The 27,526-nt window shown below is 43.5% G+C and overlaps 1 protein-coding gene across 6 annotated transcripts in view; it reads left to right on the forward strand.

The window, feature by feature from the left end:
* The window catches only part of ADGRG6 (adhesion G protein-coupled receptor G6), a 338,817-nt gene that overhangs the window by 224,772 nt on the left and 86,519 nt on the right, over positions 1-27,526 (forward strand). For all 6 annotated transcript variants that reach the window (XM_029596503.1, XM_029596505.1, XM_029596506.1 and 3 more), the window contains 3 exons: positions 13,439-13,524; positions 14,806-14,858; positions 15,037-15,111. In XM_029596503.1, coding sequence (XP_029452363.1) covers positions 13,439-13,524; positions 14,806-14,858; positions 15,037-15,111 — 214 coding nt within the window. The remainder of the gene's footprint in view (positions 1-13,438; positions 13,525-14,805; positions 14,859-15,036; positions 15,112-27,526) is intronic.

Below are 27,526 nucleotides of genomic sequence, written 5' to 3' on the forward strand. Positions count from 1 at the left end.
AGTAGGCCCCAAGCACTATCGATACCGAGTGCTTCCATTCGGCCTAGCATCTGCACCATGAGTCTTTACAATATGCCTCGTCGTGGTTGCCGCCTTCCTAAGGACTCAAGGTGTTCACGTCTACCCCTATCTGGATGACTGGTTAATCAGGGCTCCAACTCAGCAATCCGCTTTGTCATCCCTACATCTCACCTTAAACACTCTACTTTCACTCGGATTTCTCATCAATTACGACAAATCCTCCTTAGTCCCATCTCAAACCTTATCGTTCATTGGGGCAGACTTGGACACCTTACAGGCAAAGGCGTTCCTGCCTCGACAACATGCCCTCACTCTCGTGTCTCTGGCACAACAGCTGCAGTCTCAACGCTCGACGACTGCTCATCGTTTTCTCAGCCTTCTAGGACACATAGTGTCCTCAGTTCAGGTCACACCAATGGCCCTCCTGGCCATGAGAGTCATGCAGTGGACTCTAAGTTCGCAATGGACACAGTCCCTTCAGCCCCTGTCGACCATTGTCCGTGTCACTGACTCACTCTCTGTCTCTCGCCTGGTGGACGAATCACATCAATCTTCTACAGGGATTGCCCTTTCAGACGCCAAACCCTCAAACTAACCACCGATGCTTCCAACTTCGGGTGGAGAGCCCATGTGGCCGATCTCCAGACACAAGGTTCCTAGTCTCCAGAGGAAGCCAAACACCAAATAAATTTCCTGGAGCTTCGAGCAATAAGATACGCTCTCAGAGTATTTCAGGATCGCCTGTCCAATCAAGTCATCCTGATCCAGACGGACAACCAGGTGGCCATGTGGTACATCAACAAGCAGGGAGGGACAGGATCCTACCTTCTGTGTCAGGAAGCTGCACAGATATGGGCAGAGGCCCTCTCCCACTCAATGTACCTCAGGGCCACTTACTTGCCGGGAATGGACAACGTGTTGGCAGATAAGTTGAGTCGCACCTTCCAACCGCACGAGTGGTCTCTAAGCCCTTCAGTAGCGAACTCCATCTTCCAAGAATGGGGTTATCCTCAAATAGACCTCTTTGCATCACCCCAGAATTGCAAAGTAGGCAATTTCTGCTCTCTCACTTGCAGCCAACATTATCCACCAAGAGACGTGTTCTCCCTATCATGGTCAACCGCTCTCCTATACGCATTCCCTCCACTTCCACTTCTCTCGAAGACTCTCATGAATTTACGTCAAGACAAGGGAACCATGATCCTGATAGCACCCCACTGGCCCTGCCAAGTGTGGTTTCCAATTCATCAGGATCTTTCCATTCGCAAGCACATTCCTCTGGGAACAGACCCGCTTCTAATCACTGAAAACGACGGGTGCCTGGCCACCCCAATCTTCAGGCCCTGTCCCTGACAGCATGGATGTTGAAAGGTTAATCCTTCAGCCGCTTAACCTTTCTGATCCAGTCTCCCGTGTCTTGATTGCTTCACGGAAGCCTTCCACGAGAAAATCGTATTCCTACAAATGGAACAGGTTCACGTCATGGTGCTTTTCTCAGGCCCTTGATCCTTTTACCTGCCCAATCCCGAAGTTTCTAGACTACCTCTGGCACTTGTCAGAGTCAGGTCTTAAAACTTCCTCCATTAGAATGCATGTCAGTGTGGTAGCCGCCTTCCATAAAGGTATCGGGGATGTCCCTATCTCAGTACCACCTCTTGTCACACGATTTCTGAAAGGCTTGCTTAACCTCAAGCCTCCACTGCGTCCTCCGGTCCCTTTTTGGGACCTCAACCTGGTTTTGGGTCGGCTCATGAAACCAACATTTGAGCCTCTCCAATCCTGTGAACTTCACTTTCTCACATGGAAAGTGATTTTCCTTTTGGCAATCACTTCGGCTCGGGCAGTCGTAACCTTTGGAGCAAAGATGGGGGGGGATTTAGTTAGGGATGGGGGATGGGTTAGATAGGGGAAGGTGGGGGGGGCCAGAAAAAAGTTCTGGCCCCCCCCCGGGGAAAGCCATCGGGGCTCCCCTTGGGCTCGGCGCGCGCAAGATGCACAAGTGTGCACCCCCTTGCGCGCGCTGAGCCTGGATTTTATAGCATGCGCGCGGCAGGGCGCACATGTTATAAAATTGGACGTAGATTTGTTCGCGCCGGGTTGCACAAACAAATCTTTGCCCGCGCGTATCTTTTAAGATATGGCCCTTAGAGTCTGAACCACATGGACCGGCTTGAGTTTTCTTTAAAAAAAAAAAAAAAAAAGAGTCAGGGGTTGCAAATAAAACAATTCTGCGGCCTTTCTTCACCTGTTTTTTAATTTACACTCTTTGGTAAGAAATGGAGCCAGGATTTTCTGTTTGAATTGGTCTGACACTCAGGTAAAGTTGGGTGAGCAGGTAGCATGAGCTTCCTCCCTGATATCTCTCATTCTCTCCCAACTCTAAATCTTTTTTAAAAAATGTAAATCATCTCTTATTTAGTGAGCCAGCAGGCTGGGTGGGTATCATGGGCGAGTATATGAATTTATTTGGTACAAATCTGCAAATCGGGTTCTCATACTCTATCCCATTCACATGTCCTCCATTTTAGAGAAGGGCAAATCTGCACAAGGAAGGTGCATGAAAAAGGAGAGGAATAAAGCAGGGTGAAATAAGAGAGAAGGCTTGAGAGCAGTGTACGGACTGATAGATGAGGAGAGAGAGAAATGACGGCAGAAGAAGACCAAAGGGCCCATCCAGTCTGCCCAGCAAGTTTCGCACTTTTTTTTTCTCATAGTTAACCTTTATTCTTGGCTCTTTCCTTTCCTCCCCCACCATTAATGTAGAGAGCAGTATTGGAACTGCATCTAAGTGAAATATCTAGCTTAATTAGTTAGGGGTAGTAACTGCCGCAATAAGCAAGCTACACCCATGCTTATTTGCTTATCTAGACTAAGTAATTCAGTCCTTGTTGGTTGTTGTCTGAATATAAATCATCTTTTCTTTTACTCTCCCTTCTTCTCTTCCTCTCCAGCTCTCCCTCATAACCTTCTCCCTCCTGCCCTCCATCTGTATCTTACTCTGATTCCCTTTTTCCAACCTTCCATTTCTCCCCTTCGCTACCTATTACTACTCCCCTCCTCTTCCCCAGCCTTCGTCTCCAACTCCCCTTATGTGACACACCCCATTCTGCTTGCCAGTTACTCTCCCCCCATCTCTTAAGGTACCCCTGCAGCTCACCCTCTGTCTTTGTACCCCAGCTTATCTATTCTCTCTCCTCAATTACTGTTGCCTTAACTTGTCTTCTTTCAAGCTTCTTTCACCCCTTCTCCTCCCCCCCCCCCCCCGATTCCTTCTACCTCTCCACCCTATACAACAGCGGGAATGGCAGAGTAGTTGGTGCCTGTGTCAGCAGCAGCAATTGGAACTGAAAGGCTGATCCCAGCAGCTTAGGGCAGACCCTGTGCCCATGACAGCAGCGAGAGAGGCAGGCAGTGAAAGCCCATGCCCTCAGACCCTGCTGATGCCTCCCCTCTATCCTCCCTATGCATTTCCGCAAGGGAGGGTGAAGAGCGGAATTGCAGGATCCAGGAGCATGTACTCCCTTGCTTTGTTTGGTCACCATAGCCTGCAGGAGGGACCGAGATGGAGTTTGGGGAGTGGCCTCAAAATAAAAGCAGTCCCACCCAGAAGGGGTTTAGCTCCACCTCTGAGAAACCACACAGAGAGAAAATAGGCAAATTAACTTGCAGTCAATATCAACCCAAAGAACATAAGAACATAAGAAAATGCCATATTGGGTCAGACCAAGGGTCCATCAAGCCCAGCATCCTGTTTCCAACAGTGGCCAATCCAGGCCATAAGAACCTGGCAAGTACCCAAAAACTAAGTCTATTCCATGTAGACCCAGGCAGACCTAAGAAAGGATGGACCAATCGTGATCTGTAATGAGGCCAGAACAGGCACTACTGCCTAACTCGTGATAGATGATGATGATGATGATGTAGATGTCTAATTTTCAGTCATGGGAAAACTATAGTAGTAGTTAAAATATCTAGAAATAATTTTGAAAAGTTGTGTAGGATTAGGTGCTAGTGTTCGGCTCACTTTTTAATATCAATTTTAGGTTGTTGTTTTTTTAAAGCTATGGTTTGCATGTCTTGTGCATTTTCTCGGTTTCTTTTCCCCATCACTGGCAGTGCTGAGACAGGAAATGCTGCATTGTGCGCAAAGTAAGTGACGGTGAAGGAAAGGGCTCTGATTTGGTGCTTCAGACTTTGGACTGGAGAGAGAGAGAGAGCAGAAATCCTGGAATGTAAATTAATCTGTGTCCACTGACTATGTGACCCTTAGAAACACACTTTATTCCCACAGGCCTTTTCTCTACCTAGCTGCACTTGGGAAGCACTATAGCAGCACTGGGCTTTCTTTGCTCGCACTTTTGCAAGTTTGTATATCATTTACATGGGAGAGCATGCTTCTTGACATTATATAGTGTGTGTGTAACACAGCAAAACTAATACATTAACCAGGAGTGCCTGGCTTTTTATTTTAACTAACGGTAATTTTATTTTGTTAAGCCTACTGATTTCCATATCACCCCAAAGAGATCCATGTTTAAAAGACTTAAAAATTGACTTTTGCCCACATCATTCTGGCCCTTTATTAATAAATATCCTTCCTTTGCCTGGTAACGTTTCTGCACAATATGTTTGTGCAAAGCTACCTGGACAAAAGGGGGTGGGCTTGAGGCATGGCAGGAATAGGCTAACTTATTTAGCCAGAGAACACCATACTGAGCATTATCTGGCTGAATTTGTTCAGATAAGTCATTCCACACAAATTACAGGCCTAAAGTTATCCAGATATTCAGCAGAACACTAACCCGGATAAGTTCCGCTGAAAATCTGGCTGAAGCTATCCGGATAATTTACCTGCTCAGCAGGTTTTTTAATACGGAACTACTATGGGTCGATATTCAAAAATGTTCATCCAGCTAACTTTCAGAGCTAGCCAGACAGACCTCCAAGATTTGAATGTCCTCCATCTTTTCAGTGGTTACATTTTTAAACAGGCAAATCATTGCCCAGGCTAAAAGAGGTGACGCTGGAGTGTTCTGGTCACATGGCTTGATTTTATGCAGATAGTGCCGAATGTCAGCGCTAGCTGGATAAACATTTCTAGCTACTTCTGGTTGGAAAAATTTCTATCCTGTTAGCCAGATTAATTAAAAAAAAAAACACAAAAAAAAAACCTAGTGGCCCAGCAGAAGCCGATTCTGCACACACATACACCCCAATTTCCCTAAAATGTAATTTAATTCTGCCTGGGCCAGTGCACCCCACTTGACCCCCAATATGTAAAATAATCATAGTGCAGTAAAACTGTGCTTATCAGATTCCCACCCCCTAACTTTAAGAGAAAAACGTATGCCAAAATCACCCTTCCCGCTCACTCACAAACTCCCAAAAGTATCCCCCAATTCAGTGTGGGAGGAGGAATGGCTCTTACCTCCTCCAGCTCAGTATAACACTAAGGGGTAGATTTTAAAAGCCCTGCGCGCCGGCACGCGCAAAGCCCCAGGACGCGCGTAAGTCCCGGGGCTTCGTAAAAGGGGCGGGAGGGGGCATGTCCGGGGGCGTGTCGGCAGACCGGGGGTGTGTCCAGGGGCGTGTCGGGGGTCAGGGGAGGTCGGGGGTGGGCCGGGAGGGCGGTCCCGAGTCCCCTGGCACTGCGGCCTGTGCCGGGGGATGCTGAGGCGGCGCAGGCAAGTTACGCCTGCCTCAAGCAGGCGTAACTTGCCCAACAAAGGTGGGGGGGATTTAGGTAGGGCTGGGGGGTGGGTTAGATAGGGGAAGGGAGGGGAAGGTGGGGGAACGTGGAGGGAATGGAGGCAGGCCTTGCGTGCGCCGACCCCGGATTTTATAAGATACGCGCAGCTACACGCATATCTTATAAAATCCGGCGTACTTTTGTTTGCGCCGGTTGCACGTATTTTTTTAAAGATCTACCTCTAAGTATAATACTACCAGCACTTAGTATTAATGTATTCAGTGCACTTGGGCAATGATTGGTCCCTTCACTGACAGCTGACATTGAAGAGACTAATCCTTATTCAGAGTTCAATTCTGAACTTGGATTGATCCTTTCATTGACAATTACAGATCCTTACACAGAAATTATATGATATCAGAATACCTCACCACAGTCACACATGCAGACCCTTACCAAATACAGAATAAGTGACCACAAATTAGAAATAGAAATATGCAGACAAAAACAGAATTCTTCTTTGCTCTACTGTCTGTTCCAGCTCACCCCTCCCCAGCCAGTCGGGATTTCAGGATATCCACAATGAATATGCATGAGAGAAAATTCACATGTTATGAAGGAGGTGCATACACATTTTTTCATGTATATTCATTGTGGATATCCTGAAAATCTGACTGGCTGGGGGGTCCCCCAGGAGAGGGTTGGGAACTACTGATCTAATATTTGCTTTTTAAAGTGGAGTGACTTTTTTTTTGTATTATTATTATTTTCTAGTTCAGCGCTACTGGTGCCAGTAGATATTTGTGGGGGTTTTTGTGAATCATGCTGCCAAACCATATTCTAATGAGCCATCTATCTGAGAGGTGGCTCCACACTGAACTGCTACCTGATGAAGCACATGGGGATGTTCTTTTGATGAAAGGGGCAGAATAAATCCGAGTTTCAATAATCTGTTTTAAAGATGTCACCAAAATATGCTAAAACCAATACGTGGCAGTATTGCCGTGGCTACTTTTTATAGTTGTAGTATGTAATTAATTGACCTCATGTTCTGTCTGTTTTAACCATTCTGCATGTCAGTTTTTTTAACAGATACTGAAGGTATTTTCATCTGTTAGTTTAGGATATACAGCTGTCAACATAACAGAATTCTCAAGAAACCTTTGATCTCAAAGAGAAGGTTGTGCATGTTTTCATTAAACAGAATTAATATTCCATCATCTATAAATTGTAGTCAGTAAGAGAGACTAAAATAGAAGGCCAAATAGGAACAGAGAGAAGTGAAAGAGTTCAGAATCAGAGTAAAATGAAATATAGTTGCATAAATATCTTTATTTTTCTTCTATCTATTAACTATGTGGCTTAATGTGTGCAGTCCTGCAGGAAGTCAAAGCTCCTGCTACGTTTTTCATCAGATTGAAGAGGAATTCAGTCGATTATCCTTGGCCATCATTTCAAGGTCTGCAGGACTCCAGAATAAAAGGGGTCAGAAACATAGGAATCATCTCAACCCCTATTGTGTGGCCTGTGAAACAAAGACCCCTCAGTCTGGATATAAGTTCCTCAGTGCAGGACCAGATGCCAGAGAGGAAAAACACAAATGTCTTATTGCCTCTCGTGTCTATAGAGGCTACTTCGGCTGTCTCAGCAAGAGCAGATGTTGAAGCAGGTGGAGAGCATAATAATATTAATAATAATAATGCTACCCCAGATTGGTCAAACCATGTTATTTCGGGCCTCTATAATCATTCTGAAGAGATTATTGACTTAGTAAAATTTGAAGCATCCCATTTGATCACAGATCCTAGCGAAAGAACAATGCATTTACTACTGCATACAGACAGTTCCAGCACTGAACTTCCAAAGAATACAATTACGAGGTTGGAATATTCGAGCGTTGAGACTGCATACCCTTCTTCTGTAAATGGATCTCCTACACTGTCTAAAAATTCACAGTCTTCTCTGTGGTTATCTTCCGCTCAGAGTAGCACTCTTTCTCCTGCAACAGGAAATGGGCCTGGTATCCTAGGACCTGGGACTTTGCTGAACAAAACAATAGCCTCTCATGAAGTTCCAGAGGCTACAACTGACTATCTGATGCCCCTCTCCAGCACTGCTGTTTCTTTGACTGCTTTGAATTCATTGGTACACAATAGTCAGCAATTAAATGAAATTTTAGGTGAAAGTTCATCTCTGAGATTCAGTGAGACCTTTAGGGAGAACAGTTTTATGAGCCATACATCCTATGTTACAGTGGCGCAGAATGGTATACAGTCTACAGAAGCGACCTCCTTTGAAGGATATAACTCAGCAAAGATTGAGAAACAAATTAGCCATCTAACACAATCCACTTTTCCACCACAATTGTTTCAAAATGCCAAAGCATTATATGGATCATCTGATGAACACTCATTGCAAGATTCTTTCCCATTGGGAGACAGCAAAGATCTAGTTAACTCATCACTTATGATGAGGACAAATTCAGTAGGCCAGTATGCCATAAACGTGTCTGCATCAAAACCACCCTTGAACTCTACTCATTTAACCAGTCTCTCACCTAAATTGTTAAACGAGCCCTATGAAAAGGCATCTCTCTCAATTATACAATGGGGAAAAAATGAGTTATTTCCGGCCAAACGTGGGGGGGAATAACGTACACATAGATTCTCTTCTTCTAAACCCTATTACGGATAATGGGATGTCCCTTGATAATTTATGGATCCCACATTATACAGGATTTGTAACACAACAAGGAGACGTTTCTTCTACTTTGCCTTCAAATTATGAATCTTTGTATCATCATTGGGAAGACTATACTGACATAAATTCTAAAACATCTTCAGAAGGCTGGAGGTTCTCATTTCATGAACCACATTTTTTCCCAACTGAAAAACTGTTGCTGCTTAGCTCTCCAACTGGATTTGATGTTACCTCCATACAGAGTAACACAAATAACATGGAAAAGGATATGCAAGAAACAGTGCAGTTTTCCAGCAACACAGTACAACTTCAGTCGGGAAAGTTCAATTCATTCTTCCTAAATCACCCATTTGATGGTGTTTCAGAAAGTAATGAAATGACTGCAGGGGAATCAACATTAAAAGTAAATATTTCTCCCAGTGCCAGTATATCAGCAAATAACAGATTGTTTCCTGTTAATTTACATTCACAGGAAATATTCCCTAGTAAACATTCATTGCACTTGCAGATCAGTATGTCTGAAACAACAAATAGGTTGCATATAAGAAATCTGGAGAGACTAGAAAATGCTGAATATTTGTCTTATACAAATAGACTACATAGAGATGAAATTTTCAGTATCAGAGAGACTATGATACACCCTGAGAAGCAGCTTCCATCAGTGCATACCACCATGTCAACAGTTCAGACTTCATGTGCTGGGAATGATAACATACATGCTTGCACACTAGAAAGACCAGTTCAGGCATTAACAAACTACTCAAACAATGTAAGAACTATTGTTCATAATCTGAACGCGACAGATGGCTTACTAAACCTTACATATCTTGAAGAAACCAGAGCTCAGTCTAGTTTATTCACTGGTATTACAGTAACTCCAAAATTGCAGATTGAGAGCTACTTCACCATAGTTTCTTTGGAAAATACACCCACTATACAGCCATACCCAGAAAACAGAGCCAGTGCAGATATTGATGTATACTCGTCACCACTTTTCTTTTCTACTCCTCCTTTACCTCCAGATCGCCAAGATGCTAACGTTGTAATGCCCCCAAGCTCAGATCCTCCTTGGACTGGAGAAGTAAAATTACTAACAAGGCTAGCAAGTCATGTACAAGGTCCAGAATTAAAATCTGCTAAACATTTATTAGATAGTCTGACGCCTTCTTATCATATAGTTCATTTTGGAATGACGCCTGGTGATGTAAGCTCTGTGAAGTCAAAGAATGAAGCAAGTTCTTCTGCTAGGTTTCCAGATTGGAAAGCAAGTGCATCTTCCAGTGTACATAACATAGAGGCTTTTGACAAAGAAATGTCCTTAAGTTCTAGTTTCATGCATGATACTGACTTTGATGTATGGCCAATACCTTCATTAAGTGATATCCCCAAAGGTTTTGGGGAAAGTGCATTTTCTACCACAATACCAACAGCAACTGCAGTATACACAAATCCTCCCTATAGTGCAGCCATTGGTCTTTTAAAAGGCAATACCTGGAAACCTGATGTAATAGCTGCAGAATTCATCACCAGTTCTTCACACTTCCATTTCCAAAATGTGGTTTCTTGGGTAGGCTACCACCATTCATACACTGCTTCATATCATGATGATGATGAAACTTCAGCCCGCCTCTCTGCAGGAACTAGTCAACACCAAGAGGCTTATGCACCACTGAACCCACTTTCTGGTCCTTCAGTAGCATTGTTACCTTGTCCATGTGATTCCCTCAATGGTGGCACGACCTGTCTCTGTGGACCCAACGTTAACTACAGTATGTTAAAGATATGGCAGTAGATATAGAGAAAAAAGCACTTCATCTTCTTCCAGTTATACCATCAATAACACTGGTCCTTAGCTCTGAATGGTCTTTATAACATAGATATAGTTTTACGTAGTGTATTAGAAAATTAATTAAAGTAGAATATCTATCTTGTAAAATTTCAAAGCAATCGTAGCATCATTAATATACAGTTTCTAATTCTCATTCACCAATCAAATCTCTAAGGAGACTGCGAGTGATAAGGATTCAAATCATTTATGAATGCTTTTTTTTTAAGTTGACCTTTTAGCCTCTTAATATATAAAGTGTCAAATTTTATATACATAACCAGCAGTTTGAAAAGTTTGATGAAACGATATTCAGGCCAGCTATGCCACAAATTTAAAAGGGATTTTTGCACAAAGTGTATCAGACAGTATTTCAGGAGTTCATATGGCTATTAGTATTATTCTTTGTAAATGGAAAATGTTAACATGATTCTTTATGAGTGAACTTGGCCACAGCCATATTTCTTTGAAAAGAAAAAAAAAAGAAAGAAAAATAAAAATATGTCACTGGTATGAGACTCCCGCAGTGTCAGCTGTGTGCCTCACTGAATCTATTGCCAGGTCTATACATAAATAATAATTATAGTCATATTCTTGCCAATATAGACTGATTTGGTGCAGGATTCTTTATGGCACTGTGGCTGTTTCTGTCACCAGAACAGGGTAATTAAATGTTTCTATCTATCTAGACATCATAAAGATGCTAGGAAAGCAGTAACAAACGAAGGGGCCGATGTAATAAGACCCACGGTGAAATCAGCGCTAGTTATTTGCGTGTATTTTTTTTTTTTAGCGAGCGCAACAAAAATAGGCTCATCCGCGGGATGTAATAAAGGCCGCATATGTAAATGAGATGCGTGCTGATGTGAAACCCACGCTGAAAAGCATGCACAAACATGCTCTCGCAGCCCTGTGTAATAAACTGCACACAAACCGACGCCGAAACCCCCATTAATATGGTGTCTCATGAAGCCTTCCCCGTCCAATAAAACCGAGTGGACCTGAAGGTGGGTAGAGCAAGGTCTGTCCCCTTCATGTTCCATCTCCAACTGCGTGGCAGCTGTTCCAGCGGAGGACGGTCGGCGTGGGCACTCGGCAAAGATTTTTTTTTTTCTGCTGACCCACGGAATAAAACAAACAACCTAAAAAAGCGAAGGTAATCCATGATTACCCCCAGGGCTGCACGGACAACCACACTAATGCCAGTAAAACTGGTCTCCAGACACGTGCTTTAACTCAACCCCTGCCTTGACCCAGGCACTAAAAACTCCGGGTACAGAAACCCGCACTAACCGCCTTACTGCATAGCCCATGAATTTTGCCTCATTTTCACGCATTAGCCCTAAACCAGTCGTGTTTTTTTTTTTAAGTGGAGTTTCTGCTTGTGGTTTTTCCCATGCTGGCTACGTTATTACTTACCCACCTAAGGCTAGCACGAGAAAAACGCAAAATCCCACAGCAGCTTTAGCACTATTTATTACATCGGCCCCGAACAGGTTATAACTTGGGTTAACATTCTAATTTCAAATATTCATTTATTACTTGTGAACTTTTGGAATACTGCCCAATGTGCAATAAGCTGAGAGAGGAGCAATGCAAGCACGATATCCCTTCTAGGGAAATTTGCTTGACTTTGTATTGTATATTTCTGTATTTTCTCAATGGTGTTTTCCAATCTTATTTTCTGTCTTCTGACAGCCATCATCCTGTGAGAAGTATTTTTCCTAAAGCTTGAAGAGTTTTACCAGCTGCTGCATCCTCTGTGTAGTCTCCTGAGAGTGATTGTACCTCTAGAAATATTTTGTGCTACTAACTTCCCTAAAACATGCTTTAGGTAGCCATCTAGTGGTTTGTATGCAATTAGCACAGGTTTGCTCTGAGCAATGGAAGATTTCAATTCAGATAGGACCATGAGCCTTGAAGTGTTTTTCCCAGAGACAACATAAGTAAAAACCCTTAATACATTTGTCCCTATTTCCTTGTTAACAAATTTTCTCATGAGATTCTTTAATTGCTGTTGCAGCCATCTGGCTTTTAGACCAAGGTTTGATCTAAACCAACATCCTGTCTCCAATAATGAAGACAAGTAGCAGGTGCTTAGAGGAAATATTTAACAAACAGGGCTTGTATGACATGGCCCATATTACACTGTCACATACTTCCAGTTATTAAAGAGATGACTGAATATCTAGTTAAAAAAAACAAGATTTTTACCTAACACATTTCTCTGGACCAAGGCATATTTATTTATGAAAAGAGATGAGAACATTAATGGGGGTAGATGGTGGGAGGAATGGGAATGGAATCTCATTGTAGAGGGACTGCCAAATAATGCAAGATTTCGTTCATCAGTTTTCTCATATTACTTTTGAATGCCTGAATATGTATGTCTAAATTAATTTCATAGCATTATTTGATGTATATATTGAGGATTCAAATTTCTCTTCCTTATCTAAAGGGAAAAAAATAATTACTGGAATGATAACAGTACATTTCACAGACATTTTCATGGTGAAAATAAACATTACCCAGATCTGAAAAATAGAAAGACCTTTCTCCTTAAAAGCAATATTATCCCCTGTTAACTATGGATTTATGAGCATTTTTTCTTGCTTAATTTGCAGTATTTCTGAATGATACTGGAGGCAAAACACCTCCTATATATTAAATATATGTTTGAGCACCTTATTGCTATTATTATTATAAACCTGCAGTCTAAGTCATTTCAGTATGACTTGTTGTTCTGGCACTAGTTGATTAGGCAAAAAATGAAACAGGTTGAAGCACAAATCCTATGAAAGCATATATTGTAAATTTAATACTTCTAATATGGGGCTGTTGGGCCACAGACAGTTTAAAATGTCCGCTTGGAAATTCATTGATTTTGATTTATGGCGTTGTGCCTTACAAAGCGCTACCACACAGATCAGTTCGTTCCAGTAGCATTGCAAAATGTATAATGTATTATGCAGCATAATTATTTACTGTGAAACATTACAAAAATACTAGGCAAGAAGCACCAAATAAACTCTAACCTGAATTAACATACGTTAAACTCATATGCTTCCAAAGTTGTCCGCTCACAGTCCATTTGTCTGAGATGTAATCTTCCTTGGCTATCTTTGTAAAATGTGCACGTTCAGTATTTTGATGCATTTAAACCGTAAGTACGTCTGCTCTGAAATATTGCTTTTGCCAAACAGGCGGCACGTTTTACAGGATTTTCATTACTGTCTATAACTACAATCTCGGGAACGAGTCGTTGGTGCAGAGCACGGTGTCGGAATGGGTAAGTTTAAAATTGTTTTATTTTCTCTGTGACCTCTGTTAATGTACTCGCCTACACAAACAAGCAAGTCTGTGCCCTGTAAGTGAATAGAGAGGCCTCATGAGATGTACACTGCCTAGAGCTGTTTTTTTGTTTGTTTGTTTTTTGAGCAGGTGGTAAATAAATATAAGCGACAGATAAATAAAATGCTTTAAATAATTAAACGCAAATATGCCTCTTCATAGAATCTTAGTTTTCTGGGCCATACTGATAGTACTATCTAGTGCCATGCAGAAGGTCTGAATTTGTGAGCCAAGCCTGGGTTCACAGCAATGCAAAAACTTGGCCTGATTGGTCCACGGGATAAACATACTGGCCCCACAATTCAACTCCTTCGGATGCCAACACTTCCTGAGCAGACACATTTCTTTACAGCTTCGTTTGATACTCACGAGTAACACCATTCAGCTGCCAAACAAGTGGTTTAGCTTTGAAGCACAGCACTTCAAGTTCTAAAATACAGAGTACCCAACATTTTAGAAATCTTCAAAGGTTAATCATGCTTTGCAGTTACGGTAAACTTTTAGGAGTGAAAAAAATTATTATTTTTTTTTTAATCAAAAAAGATAATTTTTCCCTCCTGAGGGGAGAGAGGAGATGAATTTGGTGACTATGATTTTATGCAGGAAGATATACCAGCTTCCTTAGTCGGTTGGGGGTGGAAGTTTTAGTTGTTAGTCTCTGTAAAATCATATAGTGCAGTTTTAATTTTTTTTTATCCCGAAGAGTCGGCCATCTAGGAAAGAATCCGTAAATTCAGGGCTGGGTGCGGTGTACTTCACACCTCTGTATTCAGTTTTTACCAGCGAAGAACTTTGGGATTTGAGTTTGCAATCTTCTGGCTTTAAGTCAAGGATTCCGCCTCCTTAGCTGTGTCACAGGAGGAGCGCCTTCCTGTCTTCCAAATCTCAATTATTTATTTATTTATTTATAGAATCTTTTATACCGAGGTACGTATAGCTATACATCACCTCGGTTTACAGGGAACAATAACTTAGCAACAGGCTTTACATATAAAAGTTTACATAGGAGAACAATAATCAGAAACAGGCTTTCCATTAAACAGCAACAGTCTATACAAATAATAAAAATAATGGCATTCAAGGTAAATCTGGTAACGATCAAGGTAAATCAAGGTAACGAGGTAAATTACTCATTCCCCTCCCATTAGTACACCTCCATATAGCTACAGTGTCACAGAAACCCCTTTCATTCACATATGATTTTCATTTTGTGTTTCAGCTCAATCACACATTCCAGAATTGGAATTATACTGTCTTTGTGGTCAATATCAGGCAAGTAGAGGTTTCAAGCTACAAAAAAATGCCCAAAAAGTAATTACTGCTTCTCTTGGACATTGTTTTGCACCCTCATCAACTATCTACTGTACCCAAATGTAACTAATACATGAGCTAAATTATATAAGTAAATGAATACATACATAAATATCTCTCTATTCGTTTTCTTTTCAAGCATTCAGCACAGTACTTCAGGAAATGCAAGGCTTCATACCAGATTTGCACGAAGCGCTAACATCAACAATAAAAGGTAATAGTCTCAGAGTGCCTTTTTTTTTTTTTGTGAATGGGGGGGTGGTGTAGCTGGAACTGTTTCTGGGGTACACGTGCTGGATTTTAAACTCTTCATGTCCGTCGCCCAGACTAAGCATGAACACGTGACAGGCAGGCCTCTGCTGTCGTAATTATCACCTTGTTTAAGATGAGCTGCCGTCTTCCTGACCTTGAGTCTTCACCCACCTAGGAAAGAGAGATTTACACAAAAAAAAAAAAGGGAGCACCCTGAAATGCATTTAGTTATTAAACAACATGATGGCAACTTTCAAACCAGAGTGCAGGAGCACTTTGGTGCTTGTGCGTCGGCGCTCGCCCGGATACGCAGTCCATTTTATAATCTGCGCACGTGTTATACAGTAGCCTGGTTGCGCGCACGTGTGCGCCCAATTTTAAGTGGGTGTGCGCCTAGGCGCACAAATCCCGATCCTGCTGCATAAATCAGGGTATTTTATTAGGGGCGCACATCCACACCATTGCCGGTTTCACCAGTTCATCCACCAGTTTGCCCAGTTAAGAGCTAGATCCTCCAAACCCCCCCTTTATTTGAGAGCCTGCACTCTCCCCATTTACCCCAGACCCTTTAAAGTTGGCAGAAATGACCAATCTATTTTATTTTTTTAAGTTGCACCTCCTCTGTAGCAGAAGTAAAGTTACGTGGTAGCGGACCTTTACGTGTGCCCAGGCACTAAGTATTTCCACGCACGTCTCTTGGCCACACCCCAAAACACCCATGCCCCACCCGGACCCCGCCCCCTTTTTAAAATGAAGCCAGATGTGCGTACAGCAGGAGATACGCATGCATCTGGGCAGCTTTTAAAATTCGGTGGATGTGCGCAAGCCTAACTTGCCCGTGTATCTCTTGATTTTGGCGTGTTTCAGGCTTTTAAATTCACCTCAATCTGTTGCTTACACAGTGGTGAGGGACAGATGGGAATAGGCTTTTATTTTTTTTCCTATTTGTGTTAATAGAGCTTTAATTGTTTTCCTTTTCTAAGTGAAACAGCAGGAAAATCCCAATTATCCCCACAGTTTGGAGTATTCGATCCTGAGCGGTTTTTGTGCCCGGTTCAGAGCACACTCAGGAGGTTAGATAATTTCTGTTATCCATTTTAAAGATGCTGTCCCAGTCTGTGAGTGATGTCACCCTGAAAGGGGTAAACCAGAATCCTGTGCAGCTGTAGAATTTCCTCAAGTCCTGCGGTGCTATTATTAAAACGGTACTTGAAACTGGAGTGCCAAAACTGGACAGAAAGTATTGTACCATATAATTTTATATATTGCATAGGCATTCAGGATCTCTCTGCTATATTGCTTCTAATTGACTGTTTTATAACAGCAATAATCTACTTCAGAGTAATCAGAGGGAGGATAACTTTTAAACAACTACACATGGCAGCATATACGCGATTATGTGGCCACGTTTAGTTTTACCATAATATTTTATAACCTGCATGTATCACATGTGCATATTATAAAATACGTATGTATGCGTATGTATGCTTACGTGCAAATATGTAATGCATTGAAAACGTATATCAGTGCATTAATTGCTCATTCTTTTCTTTCCTATTTTTAAGATACACACACGTGTATTTTACGTTTGAAAGTAGTGCAGAACTTACTAGTGTAAGTCCCATTTTACATACACAAGTAGGTCAGTTTTAAAATGTGTGCAGAAATGAAATTAGCCAGTTTACCAGTTAGGTCCAGGAGTTTGCCCAGGCCTTCTCTAGGTCAACGAGACCCTCCTGGATCTTCATCCTGAACTCCCCCACTGCAGTTTACCCAGACCTCCCACCCAGTCGGTGCTACATAATAAACATGTTTAATATCGCTTACAGTAGATAATTAGCAGGTGTCAGAATATGTAAGTTGGCAAATGTACGCACGTGTCTTTTAAAATAGCAATTTATGCATGTAAGAACTGGCCCTGTCCTAGATCACTCCTTGACGCCTCTTTTTTTTTTTTTTTACATTTGTATATCTGCATGTGAAAGTGAACTATTTTTAATTTTTATAAAATATGGAATACATGAGTAAAAGCTATTTAAGTGCGTATATGCAAATGTTTATGCATATGGGTGAATTTTAAGAGTTGCGTAATTAAAAACGGCCCAATTACACGTGTATATATGTGTGCACAAGCAACCAAACACGTGAAAAAAAGGGGTGTATTTAGGGTGTGTCTGGGTGGTCCAGGGCAGGGCCAACAATTACAGCAGACAGTGGAGTTCACATTTCAAAGGCTCCTCAGACTGAGAGCTGTGGTTCCGGTACCCATGTCTCAAGAAAGTATGGGGCATTATTCCATTTATTTTGTTGTGTTCAAGAAGGGAGGGCTCCTTTCATCCCATCTTGATTCTCAAGAGGGTCAACTGTCACTTGAAGGTGATTCATTTTCGAATGGAAACCTTATGCTCTATAATAATAGCGGTGCAGTCGTGGGGAATTTCTGACTAACTTGGATCTATCAGAGGCTTACCTTCATATTCCCATCCGACTGGAACACCAGTGCCTTCTACGCTTTGTGGTGTTGGGAGCGCCATTATCAATTTTGGGCACAGCCTTTTGGTCTAGCCACCACTCCCAAAACATTTTCCAAGATTAAGGTGGCAGTAGCGGCAGCCTTGTGAAAAGAAGGAATCCTGGTGCACTTATATTTGGACAACTGGCTGATTTATTTATTTTATTTATTAGCTTTTATATATCGACATTTGTGGGTACATCATGCCGGTTTACAATATAACTCAAGGAGGAAACCAGAGTGGGGTAGAGGGAGCAAATAGGAAGAGAGAAGGGGCGAGAAAAGAAAGGGAAAAACAGGAAGAGGAGAAAAGGAACAGTACCTGATGGAAAACAACAGAAGAACATAATGGGGCGGATTTTAAGAGCCCTGCTCGCCTAAATCTGCCTAAATCCACCCGGATTTAGGCAAGCAGGGCCCTGCGCGCCGGTGCGCCTATTTTACATAGGCCTACCGGCGCGCGCAGAGCCCCGGGACTCGCGTAAGTCCTGGGGTTTTCCGAGGGGGGCGTGTTGGGGGCGTGTCGGGGGCGGGCCCGATCCGCGCGGCATTTTCGGGGCGGGAAGTAGCGTTTCGGGGGCAGGCCCGGGGGCGTGGTTTACTGCCCGGGGCAGTCCGGGGGCATGGCCGCGCCCTCCGGACCCGCCCCCAGGTCGCGGCCCGGCGCGCTGCTGGCGCGCGGGGATTTACGTCTCCCTCCGGGAGGCGTAAATCCCCCGACAAAGGTAAGGGGGGGGTTTAGACAGGGCCGGGCGGGTGGGTTAGGTAGAGGAAGGGAGGGGAAGGTGAGGGGAGGGCGTTAGAGAATTCCCTCCGAGGCCGCTCCGATTTCGGAGCTGCCTCGGAGGGAATGGAGGTAGGCTGCGCGGCTCGGCGCGCGCCGGCTATACAGAATCGGTAGCCTTGCGCGCGCCGATCCAGGATTTTAGCGGATACGCGCAGCTACGCACGTATCTACTAAAATCCAGCGTACTTTTGTTGGCGCCTGATGCGCCAACAAAAGTACGCCAAATCGCGCTGTTTGTATATCTACCCCAATAAGTAGCATTGCAAATTATACATTCAGTAAGGGACTGTGTATAACCTTATATTAATTATACACTCCAAAAAAGTATTATATACAATAATAACAAAAAGTATTATATACAATAGTGTACATTATCTTTAACTAGTACATACATAGACACTATATGTGACATTACAAATTATGCATTCAGAAAGGCAACTATATATAGACTAGCAGGGATGCTATAGGGAAAAGTAAGGTTTAAAGGATAGCGCAGAGGGGAAAAATAAAAGGGGTATAAAAGGGTTACTATAGGGAAAAAGGTAGGGTATAAGGACAGGGGAAGGGGGAAAGGGGTATAAAAGGGGGTAAATAAGGAGGTGAAGAGACATGGGAGACAAAACTGAGTATAATTAAAGGAATAAAGGAGAAAGCTATGATACATTAATGACAAGGGCTCTTTCTCTGAAGGAGTAAAGGGAGCAGGGGACTTCGTAGGATCCGGATCAGGGTAGGCCATTTTAAAGAGCCATGTTTTAACTCCTGTTTTGAATTTCCGAATGCATGGTTCTAGTCGGAGCTCAAGTGACATAGTGTTCCAGAGGGAGGGGCATGCAATGGATAGGGCCCTTTCTCTGGTGGAGGTGTGGTGAGCACATTTAAGGGAAGGGGTGTAGAGGGTTCTTGAAAGTGCGGCTCTAGTAGGACGATTGGAGGAGCAGAATCAAAGAGCATCCTCAAGCCAGGAGTGATTGTGGTTGTGCAGGGAGTTGTGAATAATGGTGAGGGTTTTGTATCTGATGCAGGAGGAGATGGGAAGCCAATGGAGTTCCTTAAGAATAGGGGTGATGTGGTCGGCTTTGCGTGTATTTGTAAGGATTCTTGCCATAGCATTCTGCAACATTTGCAGGGGTCTAATAGAGTAGGGAAGGCCTAGAAGTAAGGAATTGCAGTAATCCATTTTTGATAACATTGTCGCTTGCAGGACTGTGCGGAAGTCTTGCGAATGGAGTAGGGGTTTAAGTTTTTTGAGGATATGGAGCTTGAAAAATCCTCCCTTTATGATTGTGTTAATGTGGTTTTTGAAGTTTCGTTGGTGGTCCAGGGAGACACTGAGATCTCGCACAAAGTAGGGAAAAGCATTTGAGGGAAGGGTGACATCACAAACAGATGGTGGCATCCGGTCAGAGTAATTTGAAAAGATGAGGAGTTCAGTTTTAGAGGAGTTTAAAGCAAGGTGGAGATTAGAGAGTAGGGAGTTAATGGAGACGAGGCAAGTTTCCCAAAACTTAAGAGATTTGGTGAGGAATTCTTGGATAGGGATGAGGATTTGGACATCGTCTGCATATAAGAAAAACTTAAGACCAGGGTTGGAGAGGAGGTGGCAGAGCGGTAACGGGTAACTATTAAAGAGCGTGGAGGATAGTGAAGAGCCCTGTGGGACGCTTTGGGTAAGGGAGATGTGTGATGATTTGGAATTTGCAATTTTTACAGCATAGCCTCTATTATTGAGGTAGGAAGAGAACCAGCGGATGGCTGTGCCTGAGATGCCAATCTCAGTTAGGCGGGTGAGGAGGATTTTGTGACTGATAGTGTTGAAGGCAGATGAAATGTCAAGAAGGGCAAGGATAAAGGATTGTCCATGGTCCACACCCTTGAGGAGAGTGTCAGTCAGTGAACGTAATAGGCTTTCCGTGTTACGAGACTTCCGGAAACCAAATTGAGAGGGGTGGAGAATATTATGGTCTTCCAGATAGTCGTCAGACAGCTGTGAATTGACTATCTTTTCCATAATTTTAGATATGAAGGGAAGGTTAGAGATAGGACGGTAGGATTGGTGGGGTCAAGGGTAGGTTTTTTGAGAAGAGGCTTGACAACAGCAAGTTTGAGGGGTCTGGGACTTTGCCATGGGAGAGGGAGCAGTTGATTATGTCAGACAGGGGTTTCGCGATGATGGAGGGAATGGAAAAAAGTGCTTTAGTGGGGATAGTGTCAGAGGTGTGTGTAGCAGGTTTGATTTTTTTTTTTTAAATGGATTCGATTTCCTTGGCGGAGGTTAAGTTGAGAAACTCGAATTTGAGATTGGGAGTTTTGGGGAGCGGATTGGCTGGAGAGGGGTTGGAAGGGAAGCATAGGAGGAGGTTTGATATTTTATTTTTTAAATAAAGGGCAAGTTCTTCACATTTGCTATTGTCTTGTTCATCTGTGGCAGGGGTGTAGATTTAGTGAGTTCTGCCACATACAAGAATAAAGCATTTGCGTTGAATTGGTAATTATGGATTTTTGCAGAGTAATAATCGCGCTTAGTTTGGAGGATAGAGAGTCTGTAGGCAAGTAGTGTAGTGTAGTGTAAATGGCTGCTTGCTTAGGGGTAGGGTTTTTGCGCCAGGTTCTTTCTTTACTTCTAAGGTCACTTTTTTAGATTTTTTATATCAGTGGTATAGCAGGGTTTATTTGCTGATTTGAGCCAAGTATCAAGAAGAGAGCCACTTGGTGACACACAAGGAGCAGGAGCTCAGTTGTGTGGTGAACCTGACCAAGAGCAATCTTCAGCCATCCCAGTTGTTGGAGTATCTGGGGGTCTGGTTCAACACAGGACAGGACATAGTTTTCCTACCGGAAGTTCGGATCCAGAGATTGTTGTTTCGAGTGCCTCAGTTGATGAACACCATATTCCAGATGGTGTGGTCCTACCTTCAGGTACTTGGCTTGATGGCAGCTCCCTGGAAGTGGTGATGTTGGCAAGGGCACATATGCATCCTCTTCAGCGCTTTCTGCTATCTCATTGGAACCCGCAGTCTCAGGATTATGCAATTTGGCTCCACTTGCCGATGGAAATCTGCTCCCGCCTCCATAGTGGTTGCAGGAGGATTATCTGAGAAAGCAAGTTCCCTTATCCTCTCTAGCCTGGTTGGTACTCATGACCGATATGAGTCTCCATGATTGGGGGGCTCACTGTCAGGAGTTAATGGCTCAGGGGAGCTGGAATGCATGAAGAGTCCTGCTGAACATCAATCACCTGGAGACCTGGGCAGTTTGGCTGGCATGTTTGCAATTCAGCCACAGGCTGAAGAATCAAGCAGTTTGCGTGATGTTGGACAATGTGACAAAGATGGCCTATATCAATTGCCAGGGAAGAACCAAGAGTATTGCAGGAAATAGACCAGTTGATGGAATGGGCGGAAGGTCGTCTACAGATGATCTTGGCCTCTCACATTGCAGGAAAAGACAACATAAGAGCAGACTTTATCAGCAGGAAGAATCTGGACCCAGGAGAGTGGGTGTTGTCAGCTGAGGCATTTCAGCTGTGGATCGCTGGGGCCTTCCATTCCTAGACCTGCTGGTGACTTCTCGAAATGCAAAGGCTCCTCGCTTCTACATTTGCAGGAGAGATCTGTGGTCCCTGGGAATAGATGCTCTTGTACAGGTCTGGCTGGAAAACAGATTGCTTTATGCCTTTCCTCAGTGGCCCTTGCTGGGCAGGATAATTTGCAAGATCGAAGGCCACAGGGGGCTAGTACTCCTGGTGGCGCCGGACTGGCCCAGGCGTCTGTGGTATGCGGATTTGCAACAACTCCTGGTAGAGGCCCCCCTTCGTCTTCTGCCGCACATGGATCTGCTTCAGCAGGGACCGGTTCTTCATGAGGATCCGACTCAGTTCTGTCCTATAGTTTGGCCCTTGCGAGGGCTCGCCTGTTAAAGCATGGTTATTCCTTTGCGGTGATTGCCACTTTACTCCACGCTTGCAAGTTTTCCACTTCCTTGGCTTATGTGCAGGTTTGGAGAGTTTTTGAGGCCTGGTGTGAGGAGCGGAATGTTCTTCCTCATTCAGTTAAGATACCTCTCATTCTGGATTTTTTACAGGATGGATTAAATAAAGGCTTGGCCCTTAATTCCTTGAAGGTGCAGATTGCGGCTCTTGCCTGTTTCAGAGGTCTGGTGAATGGTGTTTCCTTGTCATCTTATCCTGATGTGTCCCATTTTTTGAAGGGAGTGAAGCACCTTTTGTCTCCCTTGAGATTACTGGTTCCATTTGGTGCTGGACATTTTTGGCGAGTCCTACATTCTGACCACTGCATAGACTTTCCTTTCGGTTGTTGACTTTGAAGACTGTGTTCCTGCTGGTTATATGTTCTGTGCATCAGATTTCTGAGCTGCAAGATTTGTCTTGCCGGGAGCCATTCCTTTGAGTAACTCTGGGGACGTTACAGCTGCATATTGTTCCATCCTTCTTGTCCAAGGACATCTCGGACTTTTATTTGAATCAGTCCATCTCCTTGCCAACCCTGGATAAGGTCAGGGATGTGGAGGAGTTTCGCCTTTTGTGCTCCTTGAATGTTAAGCGTCTTGTCGTGCGGAATCTACGGGTCTCTGAATCTTTTTGATCTTTGTTTGTTCTCCATGGCAGGAGTAAGCAGGGCGTTCTGGCTTCACAGGCTACCATAGCTCGTTTGATTAAGGAGGTGGTCACGGTCGATTATGTGGATGCTGGAAAGCCGTTGCCTATTCAAGTTAGGGCCCATTCCACTAGGGCTCAGGCAGTGTCATTGGCGGAGGTTAGTCTGTTGTCTCCCGCCGATATCTGTCAAGCTGCGACGCCGTCCTCCTTACACACCTTTTCCAGGTTTTATCGTCTGGATGTGCAGGCCCGGGAGGAAGCAGCCTTTGCATGTGCAGTGTTGCCCTGACTATGGTCAGCCTCCCACCCTGTTTGGGTGTAGCTTTGGTACATCCCACTGGTCCTTAGTCCATCTGTCTACACACTAGGAAATGGAGAAATTACTTACCTGATCATTTAGTTTTTCTTAATGTAGACAGATGGACTCAAACTCCCACCCTTGGCTGCCACATGAGTGTGTCAGCAGTCCTCTTGTGGGGCTCTGGGTCCCAAGGGATTACTGGTAAGTGTTCATCCAGTCCCTAGCTTGGGATAACTAGAATCTTATATGAGTTCAGTGTTTATGGTTGGTTGAGTACAGTTCTGGTTATCTGTTTTTAATCATGTTTTTAATTAAGTTTTTTGCTAGTCTGTCCACAGTTGCTTTTGAAGAGAATACTGACAGACTGGGGTCACTGCAGGGTTATATATACTATGACTTCAGCTTGCTCTGTCTCCATCTGCTGGCAGGGGAGCATAAACCCACTGGTGCTGAGTCCATCTGTCTACACTAAGGAAAACAAAATTATCAGGTAAATAATTTCTCCATTGCACTGAAATGTGGGATGAAATGTGGGTGAAAGCATCATATACTGCAAGGTGCCCATCATAAGACTGTAACTTTCAAAGCGGAGTACAGGCGCACATGTGGCACGTTCATCAGCCCGCACCCAAGGATGTGGCTATTTTATAACATGTGCATATATGCATGCATATTATAAAATAGCCTGACTGCATGCATATGTAATCTCAGTTTTAAGTGGGCACATGCCTGTACGTGCAAATGCCACTTCTACTATGTAGCTGGGGGGATTTTAATAGGCACGTGCACTGATGCCATTGCCAGTTTCCCCAGTTCACCCAGTTAAGGGATAGAACTTCCAATCGCCCCCCCCCCCCCAAGTTTAATAGCCTCCCTTCCCTCCTATTAGCTTTGACCTTTAAAACCCCGCTGATCTGTTTAGATTTTTTAGTTTTATAAGTTACACATCATCCATAGCATGTATTTACGCACAAATTTCATATTGAAATCCTGGAATGCCCATGCCCCGCCCAGACCACACCCACACCCCACCCCTTTTGGAAACTTGTTATCTCTGCGCGCAGCGGCATGTATGCGCATATCCCGGCAGCTTTTAAAATCCGCTCGGCATGCGCCAGCCCATCATATTTGCGCATCCCCTAATTGATGTGCATGTCAGGATTTTAAAATTCACTTTTAAGTGTTTTATTTTCAAGCACTTACTTGTCATGTAATTTTAATTTTAATTTGTTATTTATTTATTTATTTATTTGTGGTTTTTATGTACCGGACTTTGTAGGATAACATCAGTTCGGTTTACATTATAACTTCAAAATCAGCAAAACAGAGGCTTTACATAGAACTTATAGGAAAACGGTGAATAAAATAAAATTAAGTAAACTATACAATGAACGAGGCTTAAATAGAGAGACTTAAATAGAGGTTGTTGGATAACTGAGATGGTATTGAGAGAAATGGTTGGGGGAGGGAGTGGGGGGAAAGAAAGAAAAGGGGTAGAGGGTGGATGAAGATGGATGGAATGTATAGAGGGGAGAGGGGTTGTATATTGCATATAGGGAGGGGAATGAAGAGTTGAAAGGGTTGCATGGGGGAGGGAAAGGAGGAGTTGCATAGATTGCAAGGAACTATTTACAATAGATGCATTGGGGAGGAAGTAGCATATATGATTATAAAACTATATACAGAGTGTACATTATTGAAGATATGTAAGTCAAGGCATGAAGCTGGAAATCCAAGATGGCAGCAACTAAGAGAGGGAGTTATCTTATGAGGGATCGTAAAGTTAGAACTGGGGGATCTGTTAGGGGCAGGGACGCGGGAGAGGAGGGGTGGTGAGGGTAGAGGCATTGTGTGGCAGGGAGAGTGTTTTGTTGGCAAAGAAGATCGAAGGGTGAGCAAAATGAGTGAGTTTTGGTGATATGTACTATTTGAATGCCTTCGTGAAAAGCCATGTTTTGAGTTTTCGTTTAAATGTTTTATGGCAAGCCTCTTGGCTTGGGAAGTTTAATTTTCTTGCTTTATTACTTAGGAAATGGCCTTTACATTGTCATATTCTGAAGGGGTTTGCGTGGCTAGGCATTAATCCACCATATTGTGCAAGTTCTCACTTTCGGCCAAAAGACCAAGAAGAGATCATATTCAGCTCATTGCTTAGAACCTGTGCTTGGATTTTAGACAAAAAAAAAAGGCTGAGGCCATCATTCTGTTGCCGTTACATCACATACTGTATATTTTTTCTATTTTTAGTAATACATTTACAAAACAATAACATACAAATAGTCTGAAGAAATACCATTGTCATGGGAGCAGAAAACCGTCCCAAAAAAAAATAACATACATTAAAAAGAAAATCTTCCCATGTTCAAAAGTTAGCTCTAGTCCGCAAAGATGCTTGATCTGTGTCACCAGAAAATAGCAAACCAAAAACATTAAGGAAAAAAAATTTTGTAAAACAGAGTAGCTACAGCATTTGGGGAACAAAAGCAGACTACAAAAAAAAAAAAAAAGCAACCCCCCCCCCCAAAAAAAAAAAAACCAGAAAAATGGAGGAATCCATTTATATATAATCTTCAATGTCTTTGGATCACATATAAGCTGTAGTGGTCTCTTTTTATTACAAGAACTACTACTATTACTACTTAACACTTCTGTAGCACTACTCTGCGTATGTAGCGCTGCACAAAAGCATATGAGAGAGTCCCTTCTCAGCAGAGCTTATAATCTAATGAAAACAAACATACAGGGGAAAAGAGACTTTGGGAAATTCATTAAAACAATGGTTAAAAATGAAGGAGGCTGTAAGCGGAACATTCAGGCTTACAATTTAAATGCAGTTTCAAAAAGGTGGACTTTTAGATGGGATTTAAACACGGCAAGAGAGGGAGCATGACGCTCTAGCTCAGGAAATCTATTCCAAACATGTAGTGAAGTGAGGTGTAAAGCAGAGTCGGGAATTGGCAGTAAGGGAGAGGAACATAGATAGGAGTGACTTGCCTGATGTGCAGAGTGCACGAAGGGGGGTGCAGAGAAAGAGGAGAGGTAGTGAGGAGCTGCAGAGTGAAGGCTCTTGTAGGTGAGTAAGAGGAGCTGGAACTGAATGCAGGAATGGATGGGGAGCCAATGTAGTGACTTGAGAAGAGATGTTATAAGGGTGTAGCAACTTTGGTGAAAGATATAAGTCCCACAGCTGAATTTTGGATAGATTGTAGTGGAGAGAGATGGCTCACTGGAAGACCTGTGAGGAGCAGGTTACAATTGTCTAAGTGGGAGGTGATGAGAGAGTGGATAAAGGGGGGTCCTGGTAGCGTGTTCAGAAAAGAAGGATGTATTTTGATGATGTTAGCGAGAAAGAAATGGCACATTTTAGCATTGTTTTGAATATTTCTAGAGAAGGAGAGAGAAGAGTCTAAGATGACTCCAAGGTTGCGTGCTGAGGAGACTGGGAGAATTACAGTGTTATTCGCAGAAATAGGGAAAGGAGGATAGGGGGAAGTGGGCTTGGGGGAAAAGATAAAGAGCTTTCTTGGATCTTGGCCATATTGGGCCGGATTTTAAAACCTACGCGCACGGGGTACATTTGTGCGCGCTACCCGGCACGCACAAATGTACGCCTGATTTTATAACATGTGTGCGCAGCCAAGCTCATGTTATAAAATCAGGGGTCGGCGCGTGCAAGGGGGTGCACACTTGTGCACCTTGCACGCGCCAGGCCCTCGGGGAGACCTGCTGGCTTTCTCCGTTCCCTCCTAGGCCGCTCCGAAATCGGAGGCGTAACTTACGCGCACTGGCCGACTGCCGGCGCGCGATCCCCCGGCCCAGCGGCAGTGGAGAGGCCTCCGGCCCCGCCCCTGGACTGCCCCATCTCGCCCACGCCCCGCCCCCGGACCTCCCATTTTTTCAAGCCCTGGGACTTACACGCGTCCCGGGGCTTTTCGCGTGCCGCAGGGCCTTTTGAAAATAGGCTCGGCGCGCGTAACCCCCCCCACGCGCATAGGCTTTTAAAATGTGCCCCATTATGTTTAAGGTGACACATCCAGGCAGCAATGTCAGATAACAGCCAAAAATCTGAGACCGAATTCCTTTTTTTTCCCCCCATCTCTTTTTATTAGAATTACAGAAAAGAAATACAATCATCCGCCATAAAAGGGGTTTTGTCAGC

This window comes from Rhinatrema bivittatum, chromosome 3 (assembly GCF_901001135.1).
Source record: "Rhinatrema bivittatum chromosome 3, aRhiBiv1.1, whole genome shotgun sequence".
NCBI lineage: Eukaryota > Metazoa > Chordata > Amphibia > Gymnophiona > Rhinatrematidae > Rhinatrema > Rhinatrema bivittatum.